The following is a 23256-nucleotide window of genomic DNA, read 5'->3' as shown; positions in this document are numbered from 1 at the left end:
AGTGAAAAGAGGTAAACTACTGTTATACACAGCAACTGTAATGACTCTCACAAATACAATGTTAAGTAAAAGACAACAGGAAAAAAATTATACATGACTGTGTTTATTGTTCAAGAAAAGGCACACTAATCTAAGGTGTTAGAAATCCAGAAAGTGGTTATCTTTGAAGAGAAGAGATGAATAAGAATGTGGAGTCATAGGGGCGCCTGGGTGGCTCAGTTGGTTAAGCGACTGCCTTCGGCTCAGGTCATGATCCTGGAGTCCCAGGATCAAGTCCCACATCGGGCTCCCTGCTCAGCGGGGAGTCTACTTCTCCCTCTGACTCTCTCCCCTCTATCTCTCATTCTCTCTCTCTCAAATAAATAAATAAAATCTAAAAAAAATTTTGGAGTCATAAAGGGGCTTTGGGGTACTGAATAGATGATTGATATAGATAGATGATAGATGGATGGATAGATGATGATAATAGATAGATAAATAAAATATATACAGTTTTATATCTAGTTTCTTACAAATATGTGTATATAAAATATATATACTAGTACATATATAGTTTCTTAAAAGCTTAAACATACACTTACACAACCCAGCACTCATGTTCTCAGAGATATAAAGACGTATGCCCACACAAAAACCTGCACATGAATGTTCATAACAGCTTTATTTGTAATAGCCAAATTGGAAACAACCTTTTGTGAATAACTGGAAAACACATTACAGTTTATCTATACCATGGATACTACTTATTCATAAAAAGGAAGGAACTATTGATACATGCAACCACTTAGTTGAATCTCAAGAATATTATGCTAAGTGTAAAAAGCCAAGCTCTATCAAAAGCCTGCACACTGTGTGATTCCATTAATATATCCTGTTGGACGTGACAAAGTGTGAAATAATATGTGTACAAAGTATTCTTTTTAGCAAAGACTGGAAACATTCATCAAAAGAAAATTGATAAAAAAAAAAAAGGAAAATTGCACTCCTGGGTATTTACCCCAAAGACACAGATGTAGTGAAAAGAAAGGCCATATGCACCCCAATGTTCATAGCAGCAATGTCTGCAATAGCCGAACTGTGGAAAGAGCCGAGATGCCCTTCAACAGATGAACGGATAAAGAAGATGTGGTCCATATATACAATGGAATATGACTCAGCCATCAGAAAGGATGAATACCCAACTCTTGCATCAACATGGATGGGACTGGAGGAGATTATGCTCAGTGAAATAAGTCGAGCAGAAAAAGTCAATTATCATATGGTTTCACTTATTTGTGGAACATAAGGAATAGCAGGGAGGACATTAGGAGAAGGAAGGGAAAAATGAAGGGGGGAAATCGGAGGGGGAGATGAACCATGAGAGACTATGGACTCTGAGAAACAAACAGGGTTTTAGAGGGGAGGGGGGTGAGGGGATGGGTTAGCCCCGTGTTGGGTATTAAGGAGGGCACGTATTGCATGGAGCACTGGGTGTTATACGAAAACAATGGATCGTGGATCACCACATCAAAAACTAATGATGTATTGTATGGTGACTAACATAACATAATAATATTAAAAAAAAGAAAATTGGTATAGATTGTGGCACCATCTACTCATGGGAAATAAAGAGCTGTAAAAAAAAATTAAGGCTATGAAAATACCACCAAAATAAATTAAGTAAGGGGTAGACTCTGGAAAACAGTATGGAGTTTCCTCAAAAAGTTGAAAATAGAGCTACCATACGATCCAGCAATTGCACTACTGGGTATTTACCACAAAGATACAAATGTAGGGATCTGAAGGGGTACGTGCACCCCGATGTTTATAGCAGCAATGTCCACAATAGCCAAACTGTGGAAAGAGCCAAGATGTCCATCAACAGATGAATGGATAAAGAAGATGTGGTATATATACACAATGGAATATTATGCAGCCATCAAAAGGAATGAAATCTTGCCATTTGCAACGACATGGATGGAACTGGAGGGTGTTATACTGAGCGAAATAAGTCAATCAGAGAAAGACATGTATCATATGACCTCACTGATATGAGGAATTCTTAATCGCAGGAAACAACCTGAGGGTTGCTGGACTGGTGGGGGGTGGGAAGGATGGGGTGGCTGGGTGATAGACATTGAGGAGGGTATGTGCTATGGTGAGCACTGTGAATTGTGCAAGACTGTTGAATCACAGATCTGTTCCTCTGAAACAAATAATACATTATATGTTAAAAAAGAAGATAGCAGGAGGGGAAGAATGAAGGGGAGGAAATCGGAGGGGGAGATGAACCATGAGAGATGATGGACTCTGAAAAACAAACTGAGGCTTCTAGAGGGGAGGGAGTGGGAGGATGGGTTAGCCTGGTGGTGGGTATTAAAGAGGGCACGTTCTGCATGGAGCACTGGGTGTTATACGCAAACGATGAATCATGGAACACTACATCAAAAACTAATGATGTCATGTATGGTGATTAACATACCATAATAATAAAAAAAAGTAAGGGGCAGGAGATAAGATGAGTACTGGGTGTTCTGTGCACTGATGAATCACTAAATTGTACCTCTGAAATTAATTTTAAAAACACTAAAAAGAAAGTAAGAAATGCAAGATGTAGAACAGTACTATAGTATGCTACTTTTATGTACGAAAAGAGGGGAGAACGTGCGTGTGTGTGTGTGTGTGTGTGTAAAGAGACTCTGGAAGGTTACATAAGAAATCATTAATAGGGGCAATCCATTGAGGGGGCTTGTTCAGAACTGGAGGGACGGGGACCTAGACTGTACACATTTTAAAAGAAATTTTTTTAAAGACAACAGAAAGCCAATGGAAGAGAAGGTAAAAATAAAAGGATTCCAGGAGATAGGGGAGCAGAAAGTAGGGTCATGATGTGAGCAACCCAACAAAGGCTCACCAACATTGTTGGTGGCAAGAGTAGAACAGAGATTCCCTAATCCCCATGCAAAGTGTACTTGGTAGGGTTAATGAAGACTGAGCCCTTCATGTGGCTGACAGGAGGGCATCTTTTTATTATTATTATGTTATGTTAATCACCATACATGACATCATTAGTTTTTGATGTAGTGTTCCATGATTCATCGTTTGCGTATCACACCCAGTGCTCCATGCAGAACGTGCCCTCTTTAATACCCATCACCAGGCTAACCCATCCTCCCACTCCCTCCCCTCTAGAACCCTCAGTTTGTTTTTCAGAGTCCATAATCTCTCATGATTCATCTCTGCCTCCGATTTCCACCACCCCTTCATTCTTTCCCCAGGAAGGCATTTTTAACAAGGATGTGGTTTGAAGTCAAGCACAGCATCTGATCTATGACAGGTGACAGGAAGTGTTTGATAAATTCATTCATTTGATCTTATTGACTTCTGACTTTCTAGGAGCTTTCCTTGGCAAACCAGACTGCATAATTCTCTTCCTTGTTGAATTCCCATCATGATAGAATGAATGAAATGACATTGATTCAGGCATCTGAGTGCCCTGTGGAGGGTTTGGACCACCAGACTTCCCTGCCTAGGAACTGCTATGAGGCTCAGTCTGGACTAGGAGAGGATTTGGCAGGGGGGAAGGGAGTGTTCAGTGAGAGTGAATCCCTGGTGACTTTTCCATCTCCTCACCCCTCCGTCATCTGAGAGTGCACATACCCCAGGGAATAAGCCACATGTGGCAAGAATAGAAACAAAACAATTAGCATTTTCTTTCTTAACACGGAGCCATGGGGATAGAGTCCCCAAGAGCCCCCCAAACTGTAAATATCCTACTGCGTCCCTGGCCCCCTGCTCACCTGCCCCAGGCGGGGCCAACACATCATTCCCCCCACCCAGACATCAGACTTGCCCCAGCCACAACTTGAGTGGTCTCCCTCTGCCCTTCCTGAGGGCTTAGCATGACCTCAGGACCTTCTAGAAGTCAGTGGAGAAGGAGGTTTGCCAAGACCATCCTCTTGGTGATACCATCCTCCTAAGTGGGTGAGGGATGGGGAAGGAGAGTGAGCTGGACGGGACTGGGAAAGGGGAAATCCTTCCGTTTCTGGATACCCAGAGAGAGAAGTGTCTGAGACCAATTCTACACCCTCTGAGTGGATAGAGGGCACAGAGGGCACACCCTCTGTAGCAGGTCATGAGAAGAAAGAACAGTTAGAGTCTGCAGTTGAGGGACACCCACACAAATGAGAGAGATTGAAAAACAGCTCTCTCCACTGTAGGTGGTGGTTCTCCAGATGTGGTCCCCTGCCTAGCAGCATCAGCATCCCTGGGAACTTCCTAGAAGTGCTGATTCTCAAGCCCATCACAGACACTCCAGGGCATAGCTCCAGCCCTCTGGGAGACACTGATACAGCTCAAGGTTGAGAACCACTACTCTAGTGCACCCAAGGACTTCATGTCAACACCCAAGGACAGCTGCACATGTGTTGCCAAGAAGGAACTCTCAATAATGTATGCAACCCAGAGGAACCTAAGCATCACCTTACAAGGCCTCAAACAGAACTCTGAAAAATCACGATAAATAGTAAAATGTTTGGCTAACGATCTCTTGAGGTTACCAAAGAGGATATTATGCTGTTTCCCTTCCTGAAAGCCCCCTTTCAACACCTCTTCCACCTCCAGGGGTCCTGCTCCTCATGGCAGATATTTGCATCCCTCCCCTTGTTCTCACAACACCTCAGGGTCACCTATAACCTCTCCTATACACACCTATCTACCTATTGTGTTCTCCCATATACATCCTGATCCCCCTTCAGCTAACCTTAAGTCTTTCTGGAGACCAGCGTTCCTTGGAAGGCAGAGTGATGATAATTTTAGATGCTTGTGATTGAATGGTTTTCCTAGCAAGTATTGACAGCAGAGTTTAGCTTTGAAATGCCTCTTCTCATGAAGCACACTCAGAGAAGCAATGGCATGTGAAAGAATAAAAATAAATCTGTCCAGATGGGACATGATGCAGGTGCAAGCTGAGGGCCCCCTAGCATCGCTCTCAGCCTGGCTCCTCGGGGTCAGGTGTGGCCAACACCATCTCCCTCTCCTGGATGTTGAGAGACCTGCACATAAAGAACCTGTGACTCCTAAGAAGGCTCAACACTCTGCGTTGGTGCAGTCAGGTAAGTGCCTGGCTCTTGGTTTTGGCTCAGGTCATGATCTCATGGGTCTTGAGATCAAGACCCGTGTCAGGCTCTGTGCTCAACACAGAATCTGCTTGAGTTTCTCTCTCCCTCTCCCTCTGCTCCACCCTCCAGCTCACTCTCTCTCTGAAATAAATAAATAAATCTTTAAAAACAGAAGAAGAAGAAAAAGAAGCCTCAACACTCTAAGATATGGTCACTAAACACCTCTGTTGTGTTCTTGTCCTCAATTGCCTTTAAGACATGGGGACCTAACCAGGTAAGCAATGAGTTAAAGAAGATCCTCTCTTTGCTGAAAGGAGTCAATATTGAGGTTTTACAAAAACGTGGTGAGTCATGCCATGCTGGGCTTTTTCTATATCATCCCTGTATCGTAAGAGAAATATGTGGCACCTAACACACTCTCTATAAATGTTCACAAGTGAAAGGAAGAATCACTGTGCACACCATAGGATGGAGACCTGGAAAGGCAAATGCAACCAGGCTTTGGCAGTCTCATGTGAATGGGATAAACATATGCTTTCTTTGGGCTTTTGACATGAAGCTGCTCCTAAGTCCCAAACTGCTGAAGCCAAAGCAGAGAGGAGTTCAAAAGTCACCTCTGATTCTGCGGATTAAAATGGCCAAGGATGAACCCCCAATTCCCTTCTAAGTATGTGGGGAAATAAAACCAGGGTCATACCCATTAGCAGTGTTAAATGGGTGAATGAGAATATTATCACAACATGCCTACATGTGGACATTTCTTTAAATGTTGGTCTCACATTGGTCACTATTTTCATATCCATTCATAGCAGAGTGTTCTTTTATAAACTCACTTTTTTTGTCATCATATTTCTTACAGGAATAAGCACATGGCACACTTTGCTTTCCATCAAACAGGATTTGGGTGTATTTTTGTCATTTTTATGAAACCAGCTTACCTTTGAACCATCCAGGCTCTGTCTGGGAGTTTTATTTTGAATAAACTTCTTAAACAGCTGTTTGACATGCCATAACAATGTATATTTTCCTGAGGGCAAAAAACTCTTTCAATTTCTAGTAATAGCCTCTCTAGAACATAAGAAAATATAAAAAATGTTGTCCTGCAAAGCTACTACTAATGGCAAAATATACTTCCAAAATACCATTAGCTTTAAATCTCCAGATACTCTTTTTTACCATGAAAGTTTTCTTTAAAATCTCCATTTAACCAGCTTTCTGGATTCATCCATTGTCTCTATGTCCTCCTGAGCACGTATTGGGTGCTGTCTCACAAAGGATGAGAGGGGGTTTAGTGTAGTGATGATGTGGCAGAAGATCATAAAGTGCTCCCAAATAAATTTGGCCGTCATTGGAAGCAGAGGAAAAGTGTGATCTGTCTTTGTATCCTTGGTCATTAACCTGAAATGCATGCGAAAATTGTATCGTGTGAAGGAAGGATGAAATGGACGGAGGGGAGAAAAGAGAGAAAGATGAAGGGAAAGAAAGACAAGGAAGAAAAGAGGCTGATCAGGTTCCCTTTCCCTGTGCTGGGTTTCAGTTTAGGCTTGATTCAGCTTAATTTTGTTTTCTGCGAAGCATTGCTCCACTGAAAACACAAAGTTGTCTCTAAACAACTGAGTTAGGTTTTTGAGATGCAAACTATCTCAGGCACGGATGGGTTTGTTGGGGAGAAACAGAAACCCACAGATTTTCACAGAACTCTGCAATCTCGGTGAGGGGGGCAGGTCTGGAACTCCATCTCTGACTCCCAGCTTTGTGTTGCTTTCCTCTCCCCTTTTTTCCTTTGCAGTAGACACAGGTTGTCCATGGAACCAAAAAAAACAAACAAGAGTCTCAGAATTCCTCCTTCTGGGACTCACAGAAAAGCCAGAACTTCAGACTCTCCTCTTTGGGCTGTTCCTCTCTGTGTACCTGGTCACCATCTTTGGGAACCTGCTCATCGTCCTGGCCATCATCACAGACTCCCGCCTCCACACGCCCATGTACCTCTTCCTCTCCAAACTGTCCTTCGTCAATACCTTCTCTTCCACCACTGTCCCCAAGATGCTGGTGAACCTTTGGACCCAGACCCAGGCCATCTCCTTTGTGGGCTGCCTTGCTCAGATATACACCTTCCACCTGTTTGGGACCATGGACAGCTCCCTCCTGGCTGTGATGGCCATTGATCAGTTTGTGGCCATTGTCTACCCTCTACGCTACTCAGTCATCATGAGCCCTTGTGTCTGGGGGTTGCTGGTTGGGGGGGGCATGGCTGATCACCAATCTCCAGTCACTCGTGCACACCTGCCTCATGGTTCAATTGACCTTCTGTGCTAAAATTGACCGAACCCCCCTCTTCTTCTGTGATCTCATGCCCCTGTTGAAGCTCTCCTGCTCTGACACACACACCAACGAACTGGTGATTTTTGCTTTTGGCATCATCATGGGCATCAGCCCCCTCTTGTGCATCCTCCTCTCTTACACCTGCATTTTCTGGGCAGTCTTCAAGATCCCTTCTGCTCAGGGCAAGTGGCTCGCACCTCACTGTGGTATCACTGTTCTATGGCACCATCTTTGCTATATACTTGCAACCCACATCTCCTGCCTCCTCCCAGAAGGACAAGGCAGCTGCCCTGATGTGTGGAGTGGTCATCCTCATGCTGAACCCCTTTATATACAGCCTAAGGAACAAGGACATGAAGGCAGCCCTGAAGAAGCTCATCGGCAAAGCAGTCTCCTCTCAGTCCTAGAGTAGAACAGTTGTTGGGTACTTAGCATGTTCCAGAACCACTGTTGGGTGGTGGGAACACAGAGATATGTCCCATCCCTTTCCTCAAGGTGTTCAGAATTGAGTGGGGGATAGAGATATGTAAATAAATCATTATGGCACACCATGGTAAGTGAGTCACAAAGACGAATGAAAAACTGTGGGAACCCAAAGGGAGAGGTGTGCATGTTCCCCATGATTTCTCTTCCCCATGAAGATCAGAAGGCTTCAAAGAAGTCTTAAATTGGTCTTCTCTGGGGTATTGAGCTTATGGGATTGCTACGTGGGTAATATAGTTGAACAAAAGATTGGCTACACCATTTTTTTTTTGCTACACCATTTTAATATTGATAAAGACAACACATATTAGCCAGTTACATCACCATGCTTCCTAAGGGACCTGAAGAAGGACAGTGAAAGCATCTGTTGAGATTAGCTCACTTATTATTCGCTTCAGCAGCCACCAGCCTTGGCTTCACGGGGACCTTGTAACCACCTCTTGTGCCCATGACTATGGGGATCTTTGTCATCATCAGGCCTCCTGTGTGCACCTTCCCCACCCCACCCGCCATGTATTGGATCATAAGAGGCAATGACATTTGGCTCCCAGGTATTGTGATTCAACAGGTTGGCACTGAGCCCTGGAATCTGCCTTTTTAAAAAGCTCTCCAGGTGGCCCTGAAGCAGGGAGTACATAGACCTCTGTCTGAGGACACAGGCCCTTGGACTAGCTGCAGAGTCCATGTGTTTCTTGTGATGTCCATCACCTGACTTCGAACCCAATCTGATTCTACAGGCACAATTGGAAACAAGCAGATAGGATGGACTGGAATGCACGGACAGTTAGTGTTGGGAGGTGAATTGTGTCTCCAAAAAAGATGTGTCGAAGTCTAACCCGCTAGGACCTCAGAATGTGACCTTACCTGAAAATAGGGTCTTTACAGAGATAATCAAGTTAAAATGAGGTCATTAGGATGGGTCCTGATCCAATACGACTGCCAGTCTTATCTAAAGGGAGAATTTGGACACAGACACAGGTTCTACAAGCCAAGGAGCGCCAGAGATTGCCAGCAAACCACCAGAAGCCAGGACAGAAGCATGGAACAGATCCTCCCTCACAGTCCCCAGAAGGAACCAACGCTGATGATACCTGATCTCAGACTTCTGGCCCCCAGAACAGTGAGACAATACGTTTCTTCTCCAGTTTGTGGTGCTTTGTTATGGCAGTCCTAGCAAATGAGTACAGTGAGTTTAGGAAGGGCTGGCATCATGCAAAGACCACATGTCCTCAAGTCCATGACTCACTACATGTCTGGTTAATAGTCTGGGTTACAACTGGAGGAAAAGATGAAGGATTTAAGTTGTATGGATTCATTTTCTGTGTCTCAGTGGGATGACAATAATGACATTTATTGCATGCTGGGCACGTGCTAAGCCCTTTGTATGCATTATCTCATTATATAGTAAACAACCCTAAATAGGTGATATAAGTTCCTATTTTACAGATAAGGAAGCTGAGGCTTGCAAAATGAAACTGCCAAAGTTCAAACAGAGGACGCATCCCAAAGTCCCAGATCTTAACATCACATGATATTGTCTAGATATTGGAGCCTAGAGCAAGGATGTGCAAATTATCACCCTCCGGCCAAATCCAACCCACGGCCTGTTTTTGTATGGCCTGCAAGCTAAGAATGGTTTTTATATTTTTAAATAGTTGGGGGAAAAATAAAAGACTATTCTATGACAGATTAAAATTATATAAAATTCTAATTTTAGTGCTCACAAAGTTTTATGGGAACACACCCACACCCATTAATTTATGTATCATCTACAACTGCTTTCAAATTACAGAGCAGAGTTGAATAATCTTGACAGAGACTCTATGGTGCACAAAGCCTAAAATATTTACTGTCTGGCCATCCACAGAAGGAGTTTGCTGACCCTTTTCTATAGAAGAAGATACTGATACTCAAGTAGATCCGTGAGCCAGAACATCAGCATCATGGGGATTTTGCTAGAAATGAAGACTCAGACACCATCCCAAACCCCTGAATCATAGTTTTAACAGCAACCCACAGGGCTTATATGAGCCTTAAAGTTTGGGGATCACAGGGATATGTGGGGGGTGGAAAGAAGGACTGTAGAGATATGGGACCCAAATAGGCCTTCAGTTCAGAGATAAAGGAGAACCGGACTTGGGGCATTTTTCCATAGACATTTTCCGTTTTTCCCTACCATAGGCATGGTCCTGGAGAGGAAGGTCCCAAAACCACCCCAAACGCTTTGAAAGAATTACAGCTACAGCTTGAGGACATGGCCACCAGGTGGCGATAGTGCTGTTCACAAAATGGATTCAAAGCTTCTCTATTTCAGAAACATTTATCCGGGCTGTAAACCGGCCCAGTTCCCCTACCGCAGGGGTAATCGTCCCCGGGGAGGCAGAGCATGTGCAAAGTTCCCGTGGTGGGACGGAGCCTGGGTTGTTCAGAGAAATCACGGAGAGGTGTGTCCCCAGCCTACAGCAAGGGGAGTGGGGTGTGTGGGAGGTTATGGGGGACAGCAGGGGTCACCACGGGGATTGGTCCACAGGGCAGAGGGGACCATGACATTAAGCAGGGATGTAGGGAGGGGCCCAGAATTAATCCACTCATGAGTCATCCCATGGATTGGGGGTCAGAAAACCTTCTATAAATGGCCAGATAGTAATTATCAGCTTTACAGATCAGACAGCCTGTCATAATGACTCATCTCTGTTGTTCCATCATGAAAGCCACCATAAACAATACATCAAAGAGTAGCAATTGAAACTTGAATTTCATATCGTTTTACATGTCATGAAATAAAGTCCTTTTTTTTACTCTTGCAAAAAAAAAAAAGAAGTGTTGACATCATCAAAATGATTCAGAAAGATTCTCAATGTATATCTACCTTCCATGTGCTTCTCTCGCCCCAGATTGTAGTGGTAAAATAGAGTATGTATAAAATATATTGTAGAAGTGGAACTGCCTGTTCGGGTTTTAGTGACTGGCGTATGTTCACTCCTTTTCTCCCTTCACCCCAGAAACCCTCCCACATACTTGCCTTAGGTTCTAATTTGACTACCTGGCAACATGGGTTCCCAAATATCTCAACTACCAAAATATTTCAACTGTCACCCATAAAAAGGAAATCAGGAGGAAGTTTTCACCTTCAGTATCAACCGGCTGGGCTCCAGGATCTCAGGAAAAAACCTCATTAATTTGTGAGACAGAAAATCCTGTCTCAAATCTGCCATCCAGTGTGAGCTTTCTAACATTACATATAACTGGACACATTAATCCTACGGTTACCACTAAGGCTCCCTTCATAGACACTAGGTTTAAAGTTTTAATTATCAAACAAAATTATCAAAAGTAGCTCATGAAATGTTTTCTTTTGATTTGTTTCCAACCATTTTTTTAAAGATTTTATTTATTTATTTGAGACAGAGAGAATGAGAGAGAGAGAGCACATGAGAGGGGAAAGGGTCAGAGGGAGAAGCAGACTCTCTGCTGAGAGTGGGGAGCTCGATGCGGGACTCGATCCCGGGACTCCAGGATCATGACCTGAGCCGAAGGCAGTCGCTTAACCAACTGAGCCACCCAGGCGCCCTCCAATCATTTTAAATTTTTAAAAATAGTTCATAGTTCAAGAGCCAGATTTGGCCCACAGGCTCTGGTTTGCAAATCCTGGTACACATGGATGGGAGTGACAAGAAGCAGAGAGACCAACAGGGACCAAAGAGTGAGAAGTGGAATGGGCTGAATCCCAGGACCAGAAAATGAAGGGATAGATGGTGCCACAGGAACTTTGCATAGCTAATGCCTCCTCAGCTTTGAGATTCAAGGCAAGCCCCACTTCCTCAGAGAAGCCTCTCACCCGCGCCCTACCCCCGCTATATCAGTTGCCCAAAGACATTCACTAGTCCTCATTCTCCTCATCACATTAGTGACTTTATATTCATTTGTATGATTCTCTGATGAATGTCTATTTCACCCACTTAACTGTGAGCTGAGAGCCGAGAGACCATGTTTTCTTGCTTATCTTGCCCAAATCCATACAGCAGCCACTCAAAATATATTTGTTGACTGAGCAAATGAATGAATGAATGAACAAATGAATGGATGAACAAATGAATGAATGGGGAGGCAGTACAAAGGCAAGACTCTCGGAGGTAGGCTGGGTTGGAACAGAGACATCTAACAGTCAAGATTAAGTTGCTGTGATATGCAGTGTAAACTCACCTTCCACTCCCCCAGCCTCAGTAAAACCTGTCACACACCCAGAAACCTTGGTGAAATCAAGGAGAGAGGCCAGTGCACCTCATCCTAGAAACCAGGAAGAGCAAGCTCACAGTGAAGCTATTTAATTCAGCAGTAACAGGAGACCATGAGAAAATAATCATCTAGTAATTCTCCAAAATTTCAGCAAGGGTGTCAGAAGGGGCTTGAGCCCATTTATCGGGGTCTGAAGGAACAGAGTGACCCTGTCCAGTATTAGAGCACAATAACACTTCTTTCCCTATACATGGGATTTTGTTGGGTGATTCAAAGCAATTTTGGAGACTCAAACACTGAGACTCAGAGAAGGAAAGTGACTGTCCCAAGGCCATATGCTAGATCAGGGCCGAGGGAGTATTCCAATCCAGTGTAGTGTGACCCGAAAACCTGACCCCTCCCTCCACCATGCTGGATGGCCTCCCAGGTGAGTGACTTACCCAAGGTCATGCTGCAGCCCCATATGGGGCTCTGGGGGGCAATAGGTGGATCAGCTGGTGGAAAAGAAAGCCACTTTCAGCAAAGGATGAGAAAGGATGCAGCAAGGCTTCAGCCTCCAGGTCCTGGAGGGGAAGCTCATACTCCCAAATGAACATTTGCTAGGGATTTGGGGAGTCACTCCTATCTCTGTGAACTTGTGTAGTGGGAGGTCCCCAAGACCACCCTCAGGTTCAATGATTCACTAGAAGGAGTCAACAGAACTCAGCAAAATTGTTATATGCAGTTTATTACAGGGAAAGGATAGAGATTAAAATCAGCAAAGGTAAAAGGCACTTGGGGCAGGGTCCAGAAGGGACCAGCCACCAGGGGACCAGATGTCCCCTCCCTGTGGATTCATGTGGACAGCATTTAATTCTCCCAGCGATGATGTTTGACCACACACATTGTATACTGCCAACCAGGGAAGTTCCTGGTCTTCTTGTCCCGAGAGTTCATCGGTGTTAGTTTCCTACTTCTGCCATAATAAAACACCACAGATGCGGTGGCTTCAACCAGAGAAATTTATTTTCTCAGTTCTGGAAGTCACAAGTCCGAGATCAAGGCATCGGCAGGCTTGGTTCTTTCCGGGGCCTGGTTCTCCGTGGCTGGTAGATGGCCATCTTCTGTGTCCTCATATGATCTCCTCTCTGTGCACACATCCTGTGTCCAAATGTCCTCTTCTCATGAGGACACGAGTCATACTGGATTAGGGCCCACTGTAAAGACTTCACTTGATTTAATCACACTTTAAAGGCCCTATCTCCAAATATGGTCACATCCTGAGGAACTGGGGAGGATGGGGCGGTTAGGGCTTCAACATATCAGTTTGGTGTAGACACAATTCAGCCCATAACAGCCACAGAGACACGGCTGACTGTCCATGTGGCTGACCTTGGTTTCTCAGTCTCTGGCCCCTTCAGGTTAAACTGACACAATGTGGCCCAAGGCCCCCACTATAAGTCACATTGTTAGCATGGCCTCCAGATGTACAAAGAGATTCTTATCAAGTAGGATACTCCAAGGGCTTAGGGGCTAGCTCCCAGGAGCCAGTCAAGGGCCAGATGTTTTTGTGGAAGGGCAGTTGAGCCCAGAGCCCTGGGAGAGAGGAGGGAGGAGCTAAGGAATGACATGGGGTCTCCGCCTGGCCCTTCCCACCCCTGGCCACTTGCCCCAGCTGACCAGTTGGTCACCCCTCTCCAGGCTGCCTCCCTTTTCTCTGGCACAACCAGAGGTCCTGCAATCTGGACACCACGGCAACTCTTGGCATGGCTTGCTGAAGTCCTGGGGTATGTACAGGGGCCTGTCCAGCAGGAGAGCCCAGCAGACCTACAGCTGATGGAAGGAGGGCACTGTAAGGGGGGCTGGAGGCTCTGCTGCACCTCAGCTTCAGCTCCACAGCTGGCCTGCTGGGCTTTGCCAAGGGCCACTGGGAAGCTCTGGTCAAGATATGCTGCCCCACTAACTGCCTGCCAGGTGACGCCATATCCCACCTGAGGAAGCTGCTGCATGGTGACGTGGTGACTTGGCCACCCTCTCTCCCTCTAGCTGCTCAATGCTGCCCTGGTGGACATCTCTGGGCAACCACCTCTTCCTTGGCTCCTGTAAGGATGGACTTTCAGTCAGGCAAGGGCCTCTTCACCCTGGAAGGTGCCTGACACAGGCACAGGGTCACCTGGGAATGACAAAAGTGGGTAGGGAGAGCTGGGAGCCTGCTCCCCATGATCTTCTCCAACTTCCATTCCCAAGAACTAAGGATCCCAGGGAGATGGCAGACAGGAGGCTCAGCCCACAGACACGTGCCCCGCCTCCATTATCCCCACCCCCACAGCCTTGGTAACAGGCGTGGTTATCCTTCCTTTTGGATGGACAAAGAAACTGAGGCCTAGAAAGAATGTCTGCATTTGGGGTCCTCTAGAAGCTGACCCTGAGACAAGGATTCAAGTGCAGGGAGTTTGTTTGGGAAGTGATCCAGGAAATGCTGGAAGGGGGTGGAGAAATGAGAAAGAGAAGGGAAGGAAGTCAGTAAAGAGTGTACTGATATTCAAGTTTCCAGTGGCAGCTGGAGCTTGGTCCCATGGGGACCTGGGGGGGTCGATGTGGAAGATACACCTTCAGTCATCCCACATGAGGGGTGAAGGAGCTGGAGTTCATATCCACCAACCCCCACTGTCTGCCACAGAGGTGCAGAGCTCTGCTCAAACCTCACCAGCCCCCTCCACCTGCATTTCTTCTTTCAACATTTTGCTGGGGGCTAGATTTATCCATCAGGCACCATAAGTACTGTGCATCCTGTCTGCAGCCAGTGAGAACATTTGGGGGAAAGACTTCAACTACCAAAATCCAGACTTCACAAAATGTGAAACTCAGTATTCATAACCATTTTATTAACACTTACCAAGAACTTCTCGTTGCTGAGAAAGAATCATAGCCAACAGTGAATTAAATGAGCTAAATAAATTAGCCAAATGAATGTAACAGGAAAAGTAGGGAAACACTGTTAAAAGAATATTCTGTTACCAAGAATAAATAAATAAGTAATATATAGATAGATAGATAGATAGATGATAGATAGATAGATAGATAGATAGATAGATAGATAGATAGATGCTGTGTGAGTGGTTTTTAATCATTTGATGTGATATGGGTGGGGCCAAGGGCTGCTCTCATCCCCATATCAGCCTCCAGCTTCTCTGAGGTGCTGGGATACCCTGATGGGCCCTCCTTTTGTCCCCCTTGCCTGGGACTTGTGAACAGGTGTTGTCTTGACCCTGACCTCTTCCCCACTGTCAGCAGCTACCTCAAAGACTCCTGGGGTGCATCCCACCACTCTCTAGCCTGACTCCTCCCGAACACATGTCCAAGAAAAATGAACAGAACCTGAGAGACCCATGGGACACTGACAAGCATACTAACATATGCATAATGGGAGTCCCAAAAGGAGAGAAGAGAAAGGGATAGAAAAAATAGTTGAAGAAATAATGGCCAAAAAAAAAAAAAAAAAAAAAACTCCCAGAGTGGATGAAAGATATGAATCTGCACATCCAAGAAGCTCAACAAACTCCAAGTAGGATAAACACAGAGATCCGCTTTGAGATATGTGATAGGCAAACACACACAATCTCCGCTATGCAAGCCTCTTGGCCACCCCCTTCTATCCAGGCCTCTGGCACCTGGCACCTGATCTCTTACTTGAACATTCAGCAATGAACTAGACAGATGTGCATCGGGTGGAGTCCCAGTTTTGACAAGGACACAGATAAACTAGAACAAACACTGAAGCTAATAAGTTCAAGCCATGAGAGTGTTCAAAGAAATGAAACACGATGAGGTAATAATGAGTGGACACTGGTGGCCCTCAAGGAGGGCCTCCCAAGGGGGTGCTTTTGAAACTAAAGGATGAGAAAGAGGCAAATTCAGGAAAACCAGAGCTTCCCAGACAGAGGAGACTACATGTGCAAAGGGCCTGGGACAGTACAGTTTGATGTAAAGGAGTACCAGAGAGGAGGTCACGGTAAGCAATGGGGACGACAAAGGAGATGAAGCTAGAAGTCTTACTGGGAATCTTTATTCTAGGTGGGGTGAGCAGTCATGGAAAGACTGCACAGCAGGGGTGTGTCATAATCTGGCTTCAGTTTTGAAGTCCACTCTTAAAGAGAAGGGAATGTAGGAGTGAAGCAGGTTAAATTTTCCAAGACGGCCACAATATCTCCCATTCCACATCCTCTTCACAAGCTCACCTTGACATAAGGCCCACTGAAAGGGGTGGGGTCTATGTCCCCTTCTCTTGAATCTACAGATTCAAGTGTCAGAAGTGACACAACATGACACCCAAGGCTGGGTTAGGAAAGGTAATGCAGCTTCGGTCTTGTTGACTTTCGTGCTGGGTGGCCATCCAATGAAACCTGACCACCCTGACTACTGACCTGCTGGTAGGAAGCCCAGGCCAGAGGGAGAGGCCCATGTAGCTGGCCCTAGTCCAAAGCCTGTGAAGAGGTCCCAGCCCTCAGCTGTGATCAGTTGCAAGCCCTGGGAGTGAACATGCCTGCAGATGATTCCAGTCCCCTATTTGTTGAGTTACCCCTAAACCTCAAAGCCTTCCAACCAAGGAGCAGAAACAATCAAAATCAGCTCTGTCCTGCCTAAATTCCCTATCTACAGCATCTGTGGGCATCATAAAATGGCTTTTACACCACCAGTTTGGAGATGGTCTGTTAAACATCTGGAGTAACTGGAATTTAGGGGATGGGAAAATTGGGAGAGACCCAAGTGGCATCCAAGAGACTAAAGAAGAGGAGGTGTCATGGAATGAACGGAGTGAGGCCAGGGCTTGCACCAGGCTGGAGCAGTAGGTGGGGGAAAGGGGAGGAAATACGTGCGGGATGCGTTTTGAAGGTAAACCAGAAGAGAACTTGCTGTGTTCGATCACCAAAGGAGGGGGTGGGTAAGAGGGAAGACTAGGGCTCAGGACTGTGCCAAGATATTCACAGTTGGAGCGAGGAAGGCAGCATAGAGCCCCCATCTCCTCCCCACCAGGCCCGGGCGACTACATATCCCAGCATCGCTCGCTCAGGCCGCGGGAAGGGGAAAAAAAAAAAGTTTGGGCCAAGCATTCCCGGAATGCGCTTCCTGCTGGCGCGGAGCGGGGGGCGGGCGGGGAGGTCCGGGTGGGGCGGGGAGGGCGGGGGGCGGCGCGGCCGGAGCCCGGGGCGCGCACTCGGCCCGGCCCGGGCCCCAGCATGGCCGAGCCGCTGCTCAGGAAAACCTTCTCCCGCCTGCGGGGCCGGGAGAAACTTCCCCGGAAAAAGTCGGACGCGAAGGAGCGCGGTGAGCCGGGGAGGCGGCCGAGGAGGGGGCGCCGAACCCCGCCCCGTCCGGGAGATGGTCCCGGAGCTCCAAGGCGGGACGGCTGGGGGGCGAGGGGGAGCCCCGCGGAGCCCCAAGCGGCCCCGGGTGGGGGACCGAGAGCGGGCAGGGGTCCTGGCAGGAAGGGGCTGGGCGGGGGCGGGGGGGGAGAGGGGGCGCGGACCGTTATGTGCGCCTGGCTCGCGATGCCGGCGCTGCGGGCTCCTTGCGAGGCCCGGGAGGGGGCCTCGCCCCTGACAGGAAATGGGGCCGAGACCGAGCGCCTGGAGGGTGGAGGGGAGGAGGAGTTGGGAAGCTGGCAAACGGGCCCAGTCAGGCCAGGCTGGGACACCCTGCGCCCTGGAGACCCGGGACGGGAGATGGGTAGCGAACTCCTGCAGAGGAGAGAGAGAGGCGGTGCATCAGCCACAGTGGCCACCCCCCAGCCCCCTCCCACCTATTAACCAGTGACTGCAGCTGCGCCCACCTTAAGCAGCCCTAGGAAACTGTCCCTTTTAGACGGGCGGGGAAACTGAGGCACGGAGCAGTTGGGTCATTTGACCAGAGCTAATGAAGTGACTTAAACAGCTCTTTGGACATGCTACTAATAGAGACCCCCGAGACAGGGTCCAGGGCGTTGGAAATCAGAGTTGACCAGAGGAGGGAGTCCACCAGCAAACTGGAGCTGGGAGCTGCGTGAGACGGAAACTCCGGGAAGGAAGGAGTTAAAGGAGGGAGGCCTGACGACTCGCCATCTGACCTTCCCCCCCCCCCATCCTTTTCCAAAGATTCCCAAGGTTCCTAGAGCAGAGAGAAGGGACAGGGGTGCCCACGCACAAACACAGACAGGAAACAGCCCAGGATGTCAGAGAAGGGAGAATGGAGCAAAGGGGAGGCCCCAAGGCGTTGACTGTGGGGATCTGGACTGGGTTGAGAGACAGGGCCCACTCCAGGATGGGAGCAGAGTCTAGAAGACAGGCAAGGGGTGGCGGGTGGGGGGAGTGCTGTAGAAAGGGGGACCCCAGCACTAGTTGTCAAGCCTGCTCCTGTCTTCCAAAAGGAGCAAGCCAGCCTTCACTGTTGGCTGCGTGCTTGACCATAACCCGGATGCCTAGGAAGTAGTCCCCATGAGCTCTCTGATGCCTCCCTGGAGGGGGGCATTGAATCTCCCCATTTCACAGGAGAGCACTGAGGCTCAAAGATGGAAAGCAACTTGCCCAAAGCCACCCAGTAAGAAAGGACAGGGCAGAGCTCCATGCCAGGGGTGGGAGGTAGAGCTGAGAATGCAGGGCCCAGGTCTGGAGAAACCCTACTGGACACCTGAGGTTGAAGGGCAGAGGGACACCGTTTGGGACCCCAGGACCTAAGAGGGGGTGGGCTTTAAGCTGGCAACCAATGAGATTGCTGGCCTGTGCCCGCCCATTCCAAACAAACATGTGGAGTGAGTGCCAGTACTGTGTGCACCCCAGCCCTGGCCCCTGCTGGGGAAAGAGCCAACAGCCTGGGGATGCACTGGGGGCAGCAGAGGGGTAGCTGGGTCTCACTCCCCTTGCTCTCTGCCAGGCCGCCCAGCCCAGCGCCCAGAGCCCAGTCCTCCAGAGCCAGAGCCCCAGGCTCCCGAAGGGTCCCAGGCTGGAGCAGAGGGGCCCCCAAGCCCTGAGGCATCTCGAAGCCCAGCTCGGGGGGCCTACCTGCAGAGCCTGGAGCCCAGCAGCCGCCGATGGGTGCTGGGTGGGGCAAAGCCACCGGAAGAGGCTGCTTTGGGTCCCAGGGCACCTGGCAACGGGGAGCCCGCTGGTGAAATCTGGTACAACCCTATTCCTGAGGAAGACTCCAGACCCCTGGCACCTGAGCCCGGGGGACCACAACCAGGCTCAGCTGAACTAGAGGGCCCGGCCTCACAAGGTGAGCACAAGCCTCATACCTCCAGCCCCCCAAGATGACCACAAGCCTCACCCCTGTCCCAAGCCCAGGCTTCTGAACCCTGAGATCTGCTGTTCCCCAGGCACAGCCCCTGCCAGCCCCCCAACCAAAGCCTCCCGCACGAAGTCCCCTGGTCCAGCCAGGCGCCTCTCCATGAAGATGAAGAAGCTGCCTGACCTGCGGCGCCGACTGAGCCTGCGGGGCACCCGGGCTGGCCGAGAGCGTGAGAGGGCTGCCCCCGAGGGCTCCGTCATCAGCCGTTACCACCTGGATAGCAGTGTGGGAACCCCGGGACGAGCAGCAGGGGCTGGGGCCACACGGGGCCCTCGGGCCGGTTACCTCAGTGATGGTGACTCACCGGAGCGCCCGGCAGGGCCCCCATCGCCCACTGCCTTCCGGCCCTACGAGGTGGGCCCATCAGCCCGAGCACCCCCCGCCGCACTCTGGGGCCGCCTCAGCCTACACTTGTATGGGCTGGGGGGGCTGCGGCCGGCACCTGGGGCCACCCCAAGAGACCTCTGCTGCCTACTGCAGGTGGATGGGGTGGCCCGGGCCCGAACGGGGCCACTGAGGGGGGGTCCGGACTTCCTGCGGCTGGACCACACCTTCCACCTGGAACTCGAGGCTGCCCGGCTGCTGCGGGCCCTGGTGCTGGCATGGGACCCCGGTGTCCGGCGGCACCGGCCCTGCGCCCAGGGCACTGTGCTGCTACCCACAGTCTTCCGAGGTAGGATACCTGGCTGCAAGGGAGGAGCGGTGGGCACAGGATGCAGATCTGCCTTTCCCCCAGAGTGTCCAGGGTGGGGGTGTGGCTTGGAGCAGGGGGCCAGGGCATAGGAGCCTGTGGGGCCAGACCCCACAGATCCCCTTGTGTCTTCAGGCTGCCAGGCCCAGCAACTGGCAGTGCGCCTGGAGCCCCAGGGGCTGTTGTACGCCAAGCTGACCCTGTCAGAGCAGCAGGAAGCACCAGGCACAGCTGAGCCCCGAGTCTTTGGGCTGCCCCTGCCACTGCTGGTGGAGCGGGAAAAGCCCCCGGGCCAGGTGCCCCTCATCATCCAGAAGTGTGTTGGGCAGATCGAGCGCCGAGGGCTGCGGGTGAGCCCCCTACCCCATTCCAGCTGGCCCTCAGACCTATACCCCAGGACACCCAGCAAACAGAGGCCAGGCCTTCCCCACACACCTGCCCTGCCTGGGACACAGCTAGCTCCAATCCCAGCTTAGACAAGGGCGGGAGGCTCCCCTAGACCATAGCACCCAGCCCAGAACCCATAGGTCATCCAACCGTTTAGTAATACATGGTCCCAGATCTTCTGGAGCTCAGAGTCTGATGGGAGAAAAAACATGATTCCAGTGACTCACAAGTGTAAAACTGGGGCTGGCACAAGAGTGAAGAAGCTGGGAGAGCTTAAACAGGATCTGATGCTGGTTGGAGTAGTCAGGAAAGGCTTCCCAGAGGAGGTGACAAGTGAGCTGAGAAGGAGGGTGGTGCCAGGACGAATGATCCAAGCAGAGGGTTTCCAGGGCCAGGTCGTTCAGGCAGCCAGGTGGGGACCCCATGACAGGTGTCAGAGGAGCAGGAAGGCAGCTGGTGAAGCCACAGCCAGCCCCCAACCCCTCAGCCCACTGCCACCCTGACCCAGACCTCCAGACCTCCAGCCTCCACTCCACCCAGTCCTGATCAGTTTGTAGCACAGGCAAGAAGATCTCTCTGTGTCGCCACCCCTAGGTGGTGGGGCTGTACCGTCTGTGTGGCTCGGCGGCCGTGAAGAAAGAGCTTCGGGATGCCTTTGAGCGGGACAGTGCGGCCGTCTGCCTCTCGGAGGACCTGTATCCTGATATCAATGTCATCACTGGTCAGCATGCCCTTTCTGTCCCCTGCCTGCTCCCTATTCAAACTTCAGCTCAAGGGAGTCCCTGTGGCCCCTCTGGGACCTCACCCTTTCTGTCTGGCTTCGTTTTCACTCTCCTGTGCCTGTCCCTCCTCTTCCCCCTCCCAGCCCCAGCTGACCCCTCCGGCCTCAGAAGCCAGGGGTGCCCTGACCAGAGTGGGCCCTGTGTCCACAGGCATCCTCAAGGATTATCTTCGGGAACTGCCCACCCCGCTCATCACCCAGGCCCTCTATCAGGTGGTGCTGGAGGCCATGGCCCAAGGACCCCCAAGCAGGGCACCCTCCAGCACTGAGGGCACCCGTGGGCTCCTCAATTGCCTGCCAGATGTGGAGAGGGTAAGTTGGACCTGCTGGGAGTGGGCAGGACTGACTGGGCTGACACCAGTAGAGTGTTTCACCCACACCTGAGCCCATGATGTGCATGAACTTGTGGCATTGTCACAACCCTAGAAAGTAGGTGCTATTAGTATCCCCACTTCATAGCTATGGAAACTTAGGCCCCGAGCAGTTAAGTGAGTTGCCCAAGGTTGCACAGCCAGGATATCACAAAAATGCAGGCTCTGAATACAGGTCTGTCAACCTACCACAAGGGAGGTTCCTGGCTGTGGGATCCTGGAGAAGTCCTGACCCCCTGTGCCTCAATACCTTCATGGGGTATAAACCCTAAAATAGGACTAATGCTAGCCCTGCTTAATACAGAGAGGAGTGGGTTCAAATCCAAGCTCTGCCATTCCAAAGCTAAGTTGCCTTTGTCCTCAGTCTCCCCTCCAGCAAAATACGATTATAATACTTATATCAAAGCCTTAGCGCAGCCATCAACCAGCTATGAGATCTCGAGTTTCCCCACTCCGGGCCGCCTTAGTCTCCCTTCAGGTTTGACAGAGGGGTCGCTTCACCCGCCTCATGATTCCCAACCATCTTCTCTCAGGCCACGTTGACTCTTCTCCTGGACCACCTGCGCCTCGTCTCCTCCTTCCACGCCCACAACCGCATGACCCCGCAAAACCTGGCCGTGTGCTTCGGTCCCGTGCTGCTGCCGGCGCGCCAGGCAACCGCCAGGCCCCGCATCCGCAGCTCTGGGCCGGGCCTCACCAACGCAGTGGACTTCAAGCGCCACATCGAAGTGCTGCACTACCTGCTGCAGGCCTGGCCAGGTGAGCCCGCCCCTGGCCCGCGCCGCCAATCCAGGCTAGGCCGCCGCAGCGATGCTTTCTCGGGCGACCAATCAGAGTCTGGGACTTCAGGCGTGCCACGCCCCCCTCCCCCCGGCGTGGACCCTTGCGTAAACCGGTACCTGGTAGCCTCAGCAACCCGTTCAGATTGAGCCAATCCATGCTCGACGCGGTCAGAGGCCCTGCCTCTTGACCTGCCCATCAGAGGGCCGGGTGCCTAAGCAACCAGGTCCAGCTCGGCCAGTGAAATCCCGATGCGGTCGCTGGTCGGGTCTCCCGTCGGGCCAATCAGGGCTCTGGCTAGCTAGGCAGCCATTCACGAGCACCGCTCTTCCCCGCAGATCCCCGCAGGCCCCCGGAGCCTCAGGACCTCGCCCCGTACCTGCGGCCCAAACGGCAGCCGCCGCTGCACTTGCCGCTCGCCGGCCCCGAAGTGGTGGCTCGGCCCCGCGGCCGGGGCGGCCCCGAGAGCCCCCCGAGCAATCGCTACGCGGGCGACTGGAGCGTGTGCGGACGGGACTTCCTGCCGTGCGGGCGGGACTTTCTGTCCGGGCCGGACTACGACCACGTGACGGGCAGCTACAGCGAGGACGAGGACGAGGAGGCGGGGGAGCCGGCGGGCGCCGCAGACTTCGACGACGACTTCGAGGCGCCCTTCAACCCGCACCTGAACCTCAAAGACTTCGACGCCCTCATCCTGGACCTGGAGCGAGAGCTCTCCAAGCAGATCAATGTGTGCCTCTGAGCCGGGCGGGGCGGGACCCCGGTCACGAAGGGCCGGGCTCCTGGCTGCTGAGGCGGCGCCCCGGC

At 50.3% G+C, this 23256-nt stretch overlaps 2 protein-coding genes across 3 annotated transcripts; both read left to right on the top strand.

Annotated features, from left to right (window-relative positions):
- Positions 1 to 4930: 4930 nt before the first annotated feature.
- OR1I1 (olfactory receptor family 1 subfamily I member 1) lies at positions 4931 to 7828 on the top strand. Its single transcript, XM_028095318.2, is given in 4 exon segments — positions 4931 to 5093; positions 6889 to 7337; positions 7339 to 7610; positions 7612 to 7828. Coding segments are annotated over 4 exon segments (1101 nt in total).
- A 9528-nt stretch (positions 7829 to 17356) lies between these two features.
- Positions 17357 to 23191, top strand: SYDE1 (synapse defective Rho GTPase activating protein 1). 2 transcript variants are annotated; one of them, XM_028095288.2, is made up of 8 exons: positions 17357 to 17444; positions 19215 to 19367; positions 19468 to 20112; positions 20266 to 20480; positions 21112 to 21238; positions 21450 to 21610; positions 22203 to 22428; positions 22788 to 23191. In XM_028095288.2, exons 1-8 carry the CDS (start codon positions 17357 to 17359, stop codon positions 23189 to 23191), a joined length of 2019 nt encoding a protein of 672 aa, XP_027951089.1. The 2 variants fall into 2 exon arrangements, with proteins under 2 accessions (XP_027951089.1, XP_027951088.1); XM_028095287.2 differs by having other exon boundaries at positions 19026 to 19367.
- The last annotated feature ends 65 nt before the right edge of the window (positions 23192 to 23256 follow it).

Source organism: Eumetopias jubatus, unplaced genomic scaffold, assembly GCF_037043125.1.
Source record: "Eumetopias jubatus isolate StellerSeaLion01/CBP00866 unplaced genomic scaffold, mEumJub1_p1.0 scaffold_1, whole genome shotgun sequence".
NCBI lineage: Eukaryota > Metazoa > Chordata > Mammalia > Carnivora > Otariidae > Eumetopias > Eumetopias jubatus.
Note: the sequence above shows the minus strand (reverse complement) of the source record. Positions and strands in the feature narration are given on the sequence as shown.

Coding starts and splice junctions, on each gene's coding strand:
- SYDE1 (XM_028095287.2), top strand. CDS start 17,357: ATGGCCGAGCCGCTGCTCAGGAAAACCTTCTCCCGCCTGCGGGGCCGG. Junction 17,445..19,025: donor GTCGGACGCGAAGGAGCGCG/GTGAGCCGGGGA, acceptor GCTCTCTGCCAG/GCCGCCCAGCCCAGCGCCCA. Junction 20,113..20,265: donor GCTACCCACAGTCTTCCGAG/GTAGGATACCTG, acceptor TTGTGTCTTCAG/GCTGCCAGGCCCAGCAACTG.